General features: G+C 42.3%; 1 protein-coding gene across 1 annotated transcript; it reads left to right on the top strand.

Annotated features, from left to right (window-relative positions):
• The first annotated feature begins 154 nt into the window (after window positions 1-154).
• Window positions 155-15,098, top strand: wdr45b (WD repeat domain 45B). Its single transcript, XM_063003560.1, has 10 exons — window positions 155-311; window positions 960-1,034; window positions 2,949-3,050; window positions 5,170-5,257; window positions 7,181-7,275; window positions 9,199-9,389; window positions 9,506-9,591; window positions 9,709-9,810; window positions 11,414-11,535; window positions 14,403-15,098. Exons 1-10 carry the CDS (start codon window positions 245-247, stop codon window positions 14,507-14,509), a joined length of 1,035 nt encoding a protein of 344 aa, XP_062859630.1. The 5' UTR covers window positions 155-244; the 3' UTR covers window positions 14,510-15,098.
• The last annotated feature ends 450 nt before the right edge of the window (window positions 15,099-15,548 follow it).

Genomic DNA, 15,548 nt, shown 5'->3' with positions numbered 1-15,548 from the left:
TATGCGAGTTTAAACAAATTAGTTCTGTGTGTGAAATTGACTCCAAATCATTCAGGTCGATTCCCAATGCCGGAACTTAGGGAATCGGCTCTTCCTCTTTGGAATCGACTCTTCCTCTTTGGAATCGACTCCCAGCTCAAGCCGATACAGCGGTGCCCGACCTGGGTGGCTAGTTATAGAGGAATGGTGTTAAACACAAGCAGATGATTCTGACATCTAAGCGGGTTTGATAACTTAACACACCATGAATTTACTGCCAACCAACCCGCACGGTAATGGACTCTTGTATGCTGGATTCAACCAGGATCATGGTATGATGTTTTCGTCTTGTTTTGGAATGGCTGGTTAGCACTGAGCTAACTGGAGTCACTATTGCTAAATTTGATGGCGACTGTCAGCGTAGTAACAGCTATTTATCTAGTTTTAGGTCGAGTCACTGCCTAGACTCTTGTCTTTTTTTATTAATAATGATGAGATTCGCTGATTTAAACAAATGGCATTGTTTATTTAACCTGACTAAATGAAAAGAAAGGTAGCTACGGTTCTTGTCAGGATTTCAGCTAGAGGCCGTGTTCCAAATCGCGTACTACTCTACTTTATAGTGTGTCACAGTAGCAAAGATAGTGTGGTGGTTATGCTGACTGATTAGGCATCCTATTTAGGGCAGTAGCATGCAGTTTGCGACAGAGCCAGGGTTTTCTTATTTCTCGGTTTGCTAGTTAGTTGTGTTGTCTTTACTTTGCTTATTCTTTTATTTTAAAGTACATGGTCTTTTAAACTGCTTGTGTAACTCTGGTCTGCTTTTTTATAGTTTTAATCATTAAGAAATTATCTAATTTAGCTGAGTGAGTAAATAATAGCTGGTAGTAGGTTTATCTGTTATTTATACGTGTCAAGAATGACTAGTTCTTTACTAGCACTTAAAGCACTAGTTCTTATGTCTTCTGATCTCTTTTCAGGATGCTTTGCATGTGGAATGGAAAATGGATTTAGGGTGTACAACACAGATCCTCTCAAAGAAAAGGAAAAGCAAGGTGACTTGATGATTGACATGTGACTTTTATGCATTAGTTGTAAAAAAGTAGCTAGTAAAAGTAACTAAGTAAATAATAAAAGTCAAACACTATCAAGTAACCCATGAGGGAATGACTTAAGTACAGGCTTTGAGTATTTCATACAAGGCCATAGCCATGAACTGAACATCTGGGAGGACTAAATCTACCCCCTAGGGTTCCTGCCATTCTAAAACATTCCTGTGTTATCAACCACTGATGAGAACACTGACAGATCCTAACATTCTGCAAGGCTAGTGAGTGGAATGTGTTTGTGTCTCCCCCAATATATACTGTATATATTAGGGGTTTGATTTAATAATATTTCTATTTATCTAAATATCATAACATAAAAACCACCTCCTTGTTTCTACACACACTGTCCATTTTATCAGCTCCACTTACCATATAGAAGCACTTTGTAGTTCTACAAGTACTGACTGTAGTACATCTGTTTCTCTACATACTTTTTTAACCTGCTTTTACTCTGTTCTTCAATGGTCAGGACCCCCACAGGACCACTACAGAGCAGGTATTATTTAGGTGGTGGATCATTCTCAGCACTGCAGTGTGTGTTGTGCTGGTATGAGTGGATAAGGCACAGCAATGCTGCTGGAGTTTTGAAATATCGTGTCCACTCACTGTCCACGCTCTACTTAGTTGGTCCACCTTGTAGATGTAAAGTCAGAGACGATCGCTCATCTATTGCTGCTGTTTGAGTCGGACATCTGCTAGACCTTCATCAGTTGTAAAGGACGCTGCCAGTCGCAGACATCCCAAGTCTCCCGGAAGTTCCGGGAGTCTCCCGCATATACATAGCGGCTCCCTGATGTCAAGTCAGATAAAATCTTCCGGAATCTAGAACGAGCGGCCAAGAGCGACACACACACACACACACACGTGCACGCAGGCGACACAGACTTTTTCCCCGATCGCGTATTAAATCCGTTATCTGATATACAATCTAGTGCACTGTGTAGGGAACATAAATCAATTGTCTAATATACTGTCTAGTGCACTATGTAGGGAACATAAATCCGTTATCTGATATACAATTTAGTGCACTATGTAGGGAACATAATTAATTTTGTAATACACTATGTAGTGCACTATGTAAGGAACACAAATCATCATCTAGTTATACTTTCTAGTGCACTATGTAGTGAACATGAATGCGTTATCTAATACACTATCTAGTGCACTATGTAGGGAACATAAATCTGTTAACTAATACGCTACCTAAAGCATTATGTAAGAAACATAAGTCTATTATCTTGTACACTATCTAGGTCCGGGGGTACCTCCCTGAAATGAGTTTTTGCAACTTGGGATGTCTGCAGTCGTCCTCTAAATTTTGGGCATCCCACATTCTGCTTTTTATACTTAAGGTTTACCAACACTTTGTACACTAGTGATTAGTTAGTGGTAACTCTGTGCGATTTAGGACGCAGCATTTTCCCGTTTGTCTCTTCTGCACATGGATAGAACAAGTTTGTTTACTCAGACACATGAGTGACTTGTAGTTACTTTGCCTTCTGGATAAAACACTATACTAATATGCAAATAGTGCTTAACTATAAATATAACCTTAAACTAGAACTTTTTAGTATGTGGAAAGCTGTATAAGGAAGAAAATGACTCAGTTCAGTTGAGCACATGATTTTCCAGTCTGACATTAGAGATGATTTGGGGAAGTCTGGGAAAGGTAATACGTACGGATGTGTAAATGCATTGTGATACATGTTTATATAGACCTGTTTTTTCATGTACTTTGCAGTTTTGCAGCTGTACGGTTACTGTGCTTGCGTAGTTTAGTGGTATTTTCTGCCATATTTTACAAATAATGAAGTAATTATTACTGTAAGAGACTGATCACTAATCACTCCTCTGTTTCAGAGTTTCTTGAGGGAGGAGTTGGTCATGTTGAAATGCTGTTTCGATGTAACTACCTTGCACTTGTTGGAGGAGGCAAGAAACCCAAGTATCCACCTAATAAAGGTATGTTCTGTACACAATATGATCAATATTGTGGTTTTTTTTTTTTTCATCTAGTTTATCTACGGTTAGGGGGCATTCACATGAGAAGCGACAAAACCACTTTCTGGCCGGCTGTGCTGTTATTTCCTATGGAGTGTGGCGGTGCTGCTTAGCTTTCCGCTGTTCTTCCCTGAGCGTTTTTTTTCCCTTTTTCTCCCACTTTAGCGCATCCAATTTTTGCCCATCAATCATCCTCTCACTAATGCTGGTCCCTGCTCCTGATTGGGGAGGACGAGGCTGCCCCACGCCCCCTCCGACACGTGCACAGCAATCGAACATCTTATCGCCTACACTTGACGAGTGCAGTGCAGTGCAGTGCAGTACAGCGATGTGTACGGAGGGTCACACCCTCTACCGCACTCCTTCCCCATCTCCGTGCAGGCGCCACCAACCAGCCAGTAGAGGTCGTAATCACACTAGTGTGGGAGAGAGTCCCCATCCGGCTTAATCCCGCCCCTATCTGAACAACAGGCCAATCGTTGTTCATGTGGCCGCTCAGCCTCAGCCGGCAAGGCAGAGCCGAGATTCGATACGATGTATTCGAGATCTCAGCTCTGGTGAACAGCGTGTGTTTTACCGCTGCGCCACCTGAGCGGCTTGCCTGGCTCACCTGATTGAACTTTGACCCAGTTTGCTGCTGACCTTTTCAAAGTGCCTCCAATCAGACGAACTGTTTGATCTGACACGGTAAAAGGAACTCGGGCAGTAAAAACAACGCTTAACATGACATATTGTATTAAAACAACGAGCGATAAGTTTTATTAGTGGAGAGAACTTACGAGCTGTAATAATTAAGAGATGTTTAGTGCTCCTGAGTCGTTCTTTTAATACATTAAACCACGCTTAGCTTTTTTTAATGATAAGCGTTTTAGACTGTCTCGGAAAAGCTGATTCTCACAATTTCTTAGCACCCCGAGCTATAACACAAGTTTAAAAGTGAAACTGAGGAAAATGCAGCTAAACACAGATACATGTGGAGCTTTCAGAGTGGATTTGATGGTTATGTCACACAAATGCAGATTCGTCTCATAGTCGCACTTTGATGGCTGCACCACTCAAGCCGAGCGCTGCACAAAGCAAAGTTTTGCACGGAGACTCTTGGTTTAAACGCTTCTCATGTGAATGCGCCCTTAGGGTCACTTCAGGTCCTGGACATGGTAAAATAATGCTGCATGTTATAGTTTATACACCGATCAGCCATAACATTAAAACCACCTCCTTGTTTGTACACTCACTGTCCATTTTATCAGCTCCACTTACCACATAGGAGCACTTTGTAGTTCTACAATTACTGACTGTAGTCCATCTGTTTCTCTACTTACTTCTTTTAACCTGCTTTCATGCTGTTCTTCAATGGTCAGGACCACCACAGAGCAGGTATTATTTGGGTGGTGGATCATTCTCAGCACTGCACTGACACTGACATGGTGGTGGTGTGTTAGTGTGTGTTGTGCTGGTATGAGTGGATCAGACACAGCAGCGCTGCTGGAGTTTTTAAATACCGTGTCCACTCACTGTCCACTCTATTAGACACTCCTACCTAGTCGGTCCACCTTGTAGATGTAAAGTCAGAGACGATCGCTCATCTATTGCTGCTGTTTGAGTCGGTCATCTTGTAGACCTTCATCAGTGGTCACAGGACGCTGCCCACGGGGTGCTGTTGGCTGGATATCTTTGGTTGGTGGACTATTCTCAGTCCAGCAGTGACAGTGAGGTGTTTAAAAACTCCATCAGCGCTGCCGTGTCTGATCCACTCATACCAGCCACCACCATGTCAGTGTCACTGCAGTGCTGAGAATCATCCACCACCCAAATAATACCTGCTCTGTAGTGGTCCTGTGGGGGTCCTGACCATTGAAGAACAGCATGAAAGGGGGTCACAAAGCATGCAGAGAAACAGATGGACTACAGTCAGTAATTGTAGAACTTAAAAGTGCTTCTATATGGTAAGTGGAGCTGATAAAATGGACAGTACCAAACATACCTTTAGTATGTTTAATTAAAATGGTCAAAATTACATTGAGTTCACATATATACATTTCAAAATGTAGTTACTCTGTATCTTCTATGTTGTTACTAGTAATGATCTGGGATGACCTTAAGAAAAAGACCGTGATCGAGATCGAGTTTTCTACAGAAGTCAAAGCTGTTAAGCTACGGCGAGACCGGTATGAGTTCTAACTTTAAAGCAACACTCTTACTTACGTAAATACACGTATTACTTTTAGCATTTTAACATTAGGTTTTGTTTCTACTTTGGAGGTTCAGCTATTCAGTATAGTTGTTGTGGTCCACATAGGATCACAATGTAGTCTATTTTAAGTCTCTTTATACTATATTTACTATAGGGAAATTAAATCACCTGTAACTGCATTTCTATAATGTGCCCCCATATTAAAATAGTTAATGGTGTATAACTGTAATTAATGCCTGCAACACACAAGACTTGGGCTGCTTAACAGTCAGTGGTCAGTGGTGCAGTAAAGCTTCTTCATATCAGTCTAGAAAAGATTATAATAACAATTGCGGTCATATGACTCAATCCTCGCTATATAACCCAGCTCTCATGTAAAGTAAAGCATCATTCATTCATTGCAGTTGTAGTCTAGTGGATAAGGTACTGGACTAGTAATCAAAAGCTCACTGTTTTAAGCCCCACCACTGCTAAAATCTGATTGGCTGAGCTGCGTTCGAAGCCGTTGTAAAATCCCTGATATACCCGCACCTATGACCACCTCACATCATTCCATATTAATACGCCACTCAAAAGAAAAAGTACAAACTTGGTTGAACACTATTTTAAGTCATGTACTATTCATGGAAATGTCCAGATTAATATAAACAGTAATCCTAATCATTAAGCGGGTGTTTCGTCCAGGGTAATAGTTTGCGAATGTTATGTTCGCCCTCATGTTGCCTAGCAACATGGCACACCGTTAACGGGACTACAGTACCTGACAGTTCACAGAGAGTTACAGCGCAGGTTGTTTACTGAATGGTAGCAACTGGCGTAATGACGCTCGTGGCTTTGTCTCGCGAGAGGTAAACAAGGGTAGCGCGCGGTGTCGTGACTCATTTTGACCCGTACAAGTTCTAGCACGCGAGTCGTATTCCAAACAAAGGTCGTATACCAAGCAACATTTTTCCCGTCCAAACAGGTCGTATACCAAGTTGGACTTATACCAAAGGTTCCACTGTACTCACAAGTTCATTCGTTTAAAAGCTACAATCTGCACCGGTTGGGCTGAGCGTCCACATGAACAACGATTGGCCTGTTGTTCAGATACGGGTGGGATATTAAAAGCCAGATAGGGACTCTGTCAAAACTAATGCGATTACGACCTCTGCTGGCTGATTGATGCCGCCTGCACAGAGATGGGAAAAATTCTAGTGCTGTCAGGGTGTGTCTCTCCGTACACAGTTCTGATCCGCATGTAGGTGTAGGTGACAAAATGCATACGGCCGCTGCCCACGTGTCGAAGGGGGCGTGGGTTAGCTCCGTTCTCCTCAATCACAGCGGGTGATCGGCAATTGGACGCGCTAAAAGGGGGAAAAGGGGAGAAAATGCACAAAAAAAAAAAAAGCTACAATCTGTAAAGCCTAGAACGGATCAGCCTTGTCTTGCCTTTGCCGTACCCTTTGAGCCACACGTCTAGCTCGTCTTAATCCACCAATCAAAAAAAGACAGGCATTAAGGCTCCTCTCCGTATTAGCACCCAGGTGCTGTCTGTTCAAACAGCTGAGTCAAAAGACAGTTGAAGACCCACCTCCAAAATCGTACTTCAAAAATCGTCTACTCATACTTTTGCTCTAACAGAGTTTCAGCAGATTTGTTTTCTTACACCGTTGTCCATTTATACTACAGTAAGGAAATCCTGTGGATAAGAGAGTCTGTTTAAATGCAGTGGTAGTGGAAGCTCAGTGGTTAAGATGCTGTAATCATAAGGTTGCCCGTTTAAGCCTCAACACCACTACTGTTGGGCCCCTGAGCAAGGTCCTTAACCCTCAATTGCTCAGTTGCTGAAAATTTAAATGCTTAATGCTGTGAATGTAAACAAATAATGCCAGTGTTGCTCTGTGTGTGATTCCAGAATTGTGGTGGTCTTGGATTCAATGATCAAAGTCTTTACGTTTACACACAACCCTCACCAGCTGCATGTCTTTGAAACGTGCTACAACCCCAAAGGTATGTACTCTATATCAGCTGCTGGCTATTAGTTTGGTGGGTCTATATATAAATACACCGATCAACTATAACATTAAAACCACCTCCTTGTTTGCTCCACTTACCATATACAAGCACTTTGTAGCTCTACAATTACTGACTGTAGTCCATCTGTTTCTCTACATACTGTTTTAGCCTGCTTTCATGCTGTTCTTCAATGGTCAGGACCCCCACAGAGCAGGTATTATTTGGGTGGTGGGTCATTCTCAGCACTGCAGTGACACTGACATGTTGGTAATGTGTTAGTGTGTGTTGTGCTGGTATGAGTGGATCAGACACAGCAGTGCTAATGGTGTTTTAATGGAGTCTCACTGTCACTGCTGGACTGAGATTAGTCCGCCAACCAAAAACGTCCAGCCAACAGCGCCCCGTGGGCAGCGTCCTGTGACCACTGATGAAGGTCTAGAAGATGACCGACTCAAACAGCAGCGATAGATGAGCGATCGCCTCTGACTTTACATCTACAAGGTGGACCAACTAGGTAGGAGTGTCTAATAGAGTGGACAGTGAGTGGACACGGTATTTAAAAACTCCAGCAGCGCTGCTGTGTCTGATCCACTCATACCAGCACAACACACACTAACACACCACCAACATGTCAGTGTCACTGCAGTACTGGGAATGACCCACCACCCAAATAATACCTGCTCTGTGGTGATCCTGACCATTGAAGAACAGGGTGAAAGCAGGCTAAAACAGTATGTAGAGAAACAGATGGACTACAGTCAGTTATTGTAGAACTACAAAGTGCTCTTATATGGTAAGTGGAGCTGATAAAATGGACAGTGAGTGTAGAAACAAAGAGGTGATTTTAATGTTATGGCCGATGTGTATATATATATATATTAGGGCTGTCAAACGATTAAATTTTTTAATCGCGATTAATCTCAGAATTTCATATAGTTAATCGCGATTAATCGCATTAAAAAAAATCTGTGTAAATGTTATAGAAAACAAGGATTTTTATGTGAAATGTTACAATTAAAATGGTGAACACATTTTATGCTAAATGTACTGATGTTAAAAACTGCTGGGACAAGAGAAAACTGTAAGGGAGTTTATTTACTCACATACTAGGCAGTAAATGTCAGATTGTAGGTTAGAATTTCTCCATCAGCAAACATTGTAGATCAGCAGCGGTGCTTTAGGTGGGATAAGGCGTAGTTATTGTAACAGACTTGTCTGTGGTTGTATCGTGACGATGGTTTGATGGCCGTTTCTACACGAAGTGAGTGTGTTTTGACCCTTTGGGGCTTCCATAGTGCATGGACTAACGTGCTTGACTCAGCTTTCCGGTATTTGGTACCTTAACAGAATAAGTTAATAAAAGTATTCTGCTCACGACAACTTGTGAATATAGCGTGTATTTATTTCTTTATAAGTGCATCACTACAACGCTCGGTTACATTATGCTAACAAACCGCAAATGAAAAACGGTGGCAAGTCCGACATTAAAACGTTTTTGTTAACATAATGTAACCGAGCGTTGTAGTTTTACCAGTCAAGTCTCAACATTAACTAGAATTTGCGTTAACGGCACTATTATTTTTAATCGCGTTAAATTGAAATCGCGTTAATGCGTTATTATCGCGTTAACTTCGACAGCCCTAATATATATATATAGATAGAGAGAGAGAGAGAGAGAGAGAGAGAGAGAGAGCTATACCAGCTCTAGGAACCATATGCACATTGTAGCTTTAACCAACTTGGGGGATCAACCAACAATCAAGGGGATCATTTCCCAACTTAATATACAGTAATACATATCCAGACACTGCACAACACTTAATACTTATTAAATCTGTGCTGCTTTTTATTTAAAATATAGTTTATTTCTTTGATCCAATTATTAAAAGCAGTCCTTCTGTGACGTTATCTTCGCAGGTCTGTGCGTCCTCTGTCCGAACAGCAACAACTCGTTGCTCGCGTTTCCTGGTACCCACTCCGGACACGTCCAGATAGTAGACCTTGCCAACACAGAACGGCCTCCGGTGGACATCCCTGCCCACGAGGGAGTGCTGTGCTGCATTGCACTTAACCTCCAGGGCACACGGATAGCCACAGCTTCTGAAAAAGTGAGAAACGTGCACGGGTCTGCGGACACGAGCACGGAGAACATGAAAATATCTGACACAATTCGACACAATGTTTATGGTTTGTATTTCTAAGTAATTCTGCCTTGTTTGTGTAGGGGACTCTGATTAGAATATTTGACACGTCGGCAGGACATCTAATTCAAGAGCTCAGACGAGGATCACAGACTGCAAACATATACTGGTGGGCTAAATGTTATTATTTTATTTATTTATTTTAATTCATACCCCATTAAGATACTCTGCTTTTTAACTGCGGGTGTATACTTTGATACATATTTAATAGCAATGTTTTCAACAGCATTAACTTCAATCAAGATGCGTCGCTCATCTGTGTGTCGAGTGACCATGGAACCGTTCACATATTTGCCGCCGAAGACCCCAAAAGAAACAAACAGTCAAGGTAGGGGTTGATACAGGAATCAGAAAAGCACTATGTAGAATGTTTCAGGCGTGCCAAATAATTGCACCAAATAATATGGTACATGTACATGGAATGATAAGATTGTATCCAAGTTATCAAACACGTACACTGATCAGCCATAACATTAAAACCACCTCCACTGTCAATTTTATCAGCTCGGTAAAGTACGCTAGCGCACTAGAGTTGGGTTTCTAGATGCATCGTATCGAGACTCGGCTCTGCCTTTCCGAATGGGTTGGGCGGCAGTATGAACAACGTTCGGCTGTCGTTCAGGGGCTTAGGGGTAGAGTCGGAGCATAGGTCCTCGTAGCTGGTACGACTGCGGCCCCTGCTGGTTGACTGACGGCGCCTGCACGGGGCTGAGGAATAACATCGAGGGGGGTGTGACCCTCCGTGCGCGGTGTCTCTCGGTGTATGAACTCGGCTCGTGCAGGTGAAAAATGCAGGCTGTACTGATTGCGTGCCGGAGGGGGCGCAAGTCAGTTGAGTGGCGTCCTCAGTCAGCGGCAAAAAGGGTCGAATCAGTATAGAGGACGCAATCGGGGTAATTGGACACGACTAGAAGAAAAAAGTGGGAGAAAAATAGATTTATTAATTTTTATTAATTAATTTTATCAGCTCCACTTACCATATAGAAGCACTTTGTAGTTCTACAATTACTGACTGTACTCCATCTGTTTCTCTACTAATAATGCTATTATTAGTTGTCTATTAAAATGATCAATTAAATATATAAATTTTAATATTTTAACAGCTTCAGATTTTCATTTGAGAATAGAGCTCATTATTATGCATTATGCAAAATTCTGTACCCTTGCTTTCCAATGCCTGCCAGGTGGCGCAGCGGTAAAAACACGCTAGCACACCAGATCCGACATTTCGAACTCGTCGTTTCGAATCTCGGCTCCGCCATCCGGCAGGCTGGGCGCCTACATGAACAACGATTGACTGTTGTTCATTCATACAGGGTGGGAGCCGGATAGGGACTCATAACTGAGGCAATCACGACCCCTACTGGCTGATTGATGGCGCCTGCACAGAGTCGAGGGATAATGTGATCAGGGTGTGGCTCTCCGTACACAGAGCTGATCCGTATATGAACTCGCCTCGTGCAGGTGAAAAGATGCAGTCGGTACTGCGCGTGTCGGAGGGGGCGTGTGTCGGTTGCGACTAGATTAGGGGAAAAAATTGAGTGGTGCGCCAGTCTAATGCTCCAGCATGTACTGTATCCAACAGATACAGTGGTGTGTCTGAGAGAGGGAGGGAGGTTGATAAGGGTTCTTACTGCCGCTACAAATTCAACCAGTGCTGGCTGGTGGGAAACTGCAAAAAAACAAGAATTGCAATGATTTGCTAGGTACATATTTTATTTGTTAAAAATATACATTATAAATGTCAGTTTAGCTCCAGTCATGTTATTTATGTTCTGATTATTGTTACAGTACTTCCAAATTCACCACAGTGTGATGTTTAATAATGTAACTGGTTGCTATGAGCTAGTTGGTTAACAAATAACTTTTGACTGATGACACTAGCAAATTTGTTCATATATAATAACTGTATTTCTGTTACTGTTTTGCAGCTTGGCCTCAGCCAGTTTCCTTCCCAAGTATTTCAGCTCTAAGTGGAGTTTCTCCAAGTTCCAGGTCCCCTCTGGCTCGCCCTGTGTCTGTGCCTTTGGAACCGAGCCCAATGCAGTCATAGGTGCAGTATTGTCACGTGTTCATTTTGTTGACCCTGGTTTAGAATTAACTGATTCCGTGTGACCTGCAGTGATTCGAAAACCTCACGCCTTGCCTGAAACAATAGAAATTCCACCAAAGTTAACAGTACGTTAGTAGCTATGCCGTATCTGGTCGGCAAAACATAAAATCAGTGTAGGTCGACCCGGCTAGGTCGAGTTCTTTCAAACATTAGCAGTGTTCACAGATGACCAAAGGAAAGCAGAGAAAGAACAAAACTTGCATGAGTAATTTAGTGATTCCATCATGAGGTTATAGGTGACTTTAAAGAAGCTTTGTGGTCATTTGTGTGGTGCTTTTTACAATAGACATGGACTCAAAGCAACTTCAGAATCCAGGACCGACAGACCAAATACACAGACAGTGCGGAGTTTGCATGTTGTCCATGTGTCTGCGTGGGTTTCCATCAGCAATAAATGTTTTTGGTTGATCGCTTAGTCACTGATGCACCTCTGCTTTCACATCATCACATGAAAATCTTCTTCCCCTTAAAGCTTCTTTGAGTGTCCAAAAAGGTGGAAATCAGACGGCGCTAAATCCGGACTTTAAGCGCTCGCTCAGTCTCTGACACGACCAGTTACTCCTCCACCCACCCTCACCGCTTGGAAACTTGGAAAGTGTGGAAACTTTTTGAAGATCCCTCGTATATGTATATGTTGACACTGGTAACATAAGATATCCACATTAGCATTGGCTCATCACTAGTGTTAACAAGAATCCATACGTCGCCTGTTTCCCTTATAGCTACAGTCCATCTTATCATTCATATCCTGCCATTTTTATTGTTTACAGACGCTTCTTCAGCGTTTACTTACATTACACACACGAGGGCCGCTCGGGTGACCCAGCAGTAAAACACTCTAGCACACCAGATTCGAATCTCAGCTCTTCCATCTGTCAGGGCTGTTGGCTGTTGTTCATACAGGGTGGGAAGCTTTATAGGGACTCCTCATAACTGATGCAGTTACGACCTCTGCTGGCTGACTGATGCCGCCTGCACAGAGACGAGGAATAACCCGTCGATCAGGGTGTGGCTCTCCGTACACAGAGCTGATCTGCATACGAACTCGCCTCGTACAGGTGAAAAGATGCAGCCGGCTACTGCACGCGTGTCTGAGGGGGTTTGTGTCAGTCTCGCTCTCCTCAATCAGAAGTGGAGATCAGCATCAGTAAAGAGGAGGTGGATATGTATATATGACAAATAAAGGATATCTTATCTTAATGCAACCAGGTAATTGGATACGACTAGATTGGAAGGAAAATGTTGGGGGGGGGGGGGGGGGAGACGATTACACACACAAGTAAAGGAACAAATCCTCCCTCCCCACTTCGTTTTAAGACATTTAAAGACGGAACCTATTATTCAGACAAACTTACATTACACATTGATTCTCATTTCATGAAAAAACTGTAACTTGTAGATTAATTAATTACCAAAAAAATGTTGGTCGCAACTAGGGATGTCCCGATCACGTTGTTTTGTTCCCGATCATTAATTTTGATCCCGATCCGATACCGAGTCTCAAACCGATACTTGTATTTTCTAGATATTGTCTAGATAAGAACTAGATAATACTGTTCACACGGTGCACACTTCAAGTACATTACAGTTATTCAAATTAATCCAATGTATATGTTTAACAACTGAATAGCTCTGCAGTGCTGAAGGAAAAAATTGCCTGCATCCAAGCTATTGCTTAACGTTCTTTTATTTTTTACAAAATAAAAGTAAACAAACTTAGTGCAGCATTGTAGTAGTAAAACTAGAACACTCAAAATGAAGTGAAGGTTCTTTTTGAGGAAAATCAGCATCTCTGCCGTGTTATCGGACAGCCGGTTCCTCTTCTCATCATATAATAATAATAATAAACTCGCTGTATTCGGCTGAGTGTTTATTTTTTAGGTGCCGTATCAAATTGGTAGTAATTGTAGATCGTTTGGTTAAATGATATCTGGTTTGTTTCTTATGAGCCACCGTACTTGTATGCGTGTTGTAACTGTGACAGACTGTTCTGTGGTTGTATTGTGACGATGGCTTGATGGACGTTTCTACGCGAAGTGAGTCTGTTTTGACCCTTTGGGGCTTCCATAGTGCTTGGCTAACGCGATGACTCTAGCTGTCCGCTATTCGGTACGGTAACAGAAGAAGTTAATAAAGTGTTCTGCTCCCGACAATTTGTGAATATAGCGTGTATTTATTTCTTTATTAAGCGAGTGCATCACTACGACGCTCGGTTACATAACTAAGCCAATCGGAGCGCTCGATACTGAGATGTCGTTCTCGTCTTGTAACACGTAAACTGGTAAAAGCTGTACGTTACGGTCCTGAAGTTTTCATACTCGGATTAAAAGTTATTGTTTTGTAAACCGGAGTGATCCTTGACTCACACACCATATAAATAGTAAAATTCTACAGTAACGAACGCGGCTCTGCTCCCACCGCCTGGTGAAACGCTCGCATTGCAGACGTTACACTTCGCTGTTGGACTCGTTTCACTTTCCGATTTAAAGTATTTCCACACAGCGGACATGCTGACGTAAAACAAAGGATCGGGCTTCGGAGCGGCCTTAGTAAAGCCGATACCGATCAGTAAAAAAATGCCTTGATCGGCCCATAATCTTGTCATTTATTAATTATAATCTGAATATTGCGTGTGATTGGTTTATATTTAAGACACACTTTATCATTTATATTATTATTAGTGCAGTTTTAACTATTATTAGTATTTGTTTTGTATATTCGGCAAAAGACTTCGAAACAAACCAGCTTGTCTGATTTGTTTCTGACCTCACTTACTGACCGTCACATTTTCTCTTTCCTTCCTCCAGCCATTTGTGCTGACGGCAGCTACTACAAGTTCCTCTTCAACCAAAAAGGGGAGTGTTCCCGGGACGTATACGCTCAGTTTCTGGAAATGACCGACGAGAAGATCTGAGCGCAGATCCTACCTGGATGTCATTGTTTTTTTCCCTCCCTCCTGACATCTGTCAGCGGACATACTGTATGTGGCATTCCTGACTTTTGCCTGTTTTGGGGACTGTTTAAAAAAACAAAGAAGACTGAGAGACGTGTAAGCTTACTTGTTTTTTTATGAAGTTGAAGGACACTCTGATCAAGCAGTGAATGGATGAATGATTGAATTAAAAGACTGAGTGAAGGCACTCATTCGTTGGGGTAAGAAGAGGGACACTATTTTTTGAGTAACAGCGAGTGCTTTTTAAAGGTCTTCCATGATAATCGCTGTTTTTAAGCTTACAGATGCAGACAGATGAGAGATGTTCGTCCACTGATTAACCTTGTGTCATGATGGAAGAGGAGTCATGAGTGTATGCATATTCATCAGTCATAGAAGTATGTATGTAAAAATATTGGTGTTAGTGACTCTTTTACTTGTGTTAATGCAGAATGCCAGGCAGAACTAACAGTGAGGGAAAATTATATTTGTTTTTGCTACTTATATAAATGTAATCTTTTAATTTCCTCGCAATAGTAGGGAGCCAGATCATTTAATTGAAATGATTTACACTTACTTTTCATTTTATCAGCTCCACTTACCATATAGGAGCACTTCGTACTTCTACAATTACTGACTGTAGTCCATCTGTTTCTCTGCATGCTTTGTTAGCCCCCTTTCATGCTGTTCTTCAATGGTCAGGACCCCCCACAGGACCCCCACAGAGTACCACAGGTATTATTTAGGTGGTGGATCATTCTCAGCACTTGCAGTGTGTTGTGCTGGTATGAGTGGATCAGACACGGCAGCGCTGCTGGAGTTTTTAAACACCTCACTGTCACTGCTGGACTGAGAATAGTCCACCAACCAAAAATATCCAGCCAACGGCGCCCCGTGGGCAGCGTCCCCTGACCACTGATGAAGATCTCAAAGATGACCGACTCAAACAGCAGCAACAGATCGTCTAGCGATCGTCTCTGACCTTACATCTACAAGGTGGACCAACTAGGTAGGAGTGTCT

This window comes from Trichomycterus rosablanca, chromosome 10 (genome assembly GCF_030014385.1).
Source record: "Trichomycterus rosablanca isolate fTriRos1 chromosome 10, fTriRos1.hap1, whole genome shotgun sequence".
Taxonomy (NCBI): domain Eukaryota; kingdom Metazoa; phylum Chordata; class Actinopteri; order Siluriformes; family Trichomycteridae; genus Trichomycterus; species Trichomycterus rosablanca.
The sequence above is the reverse complement of the archived record's forward strand: the minus strand, read 5'-3'. Positions and strand labels throughout refer to the sequence as shown.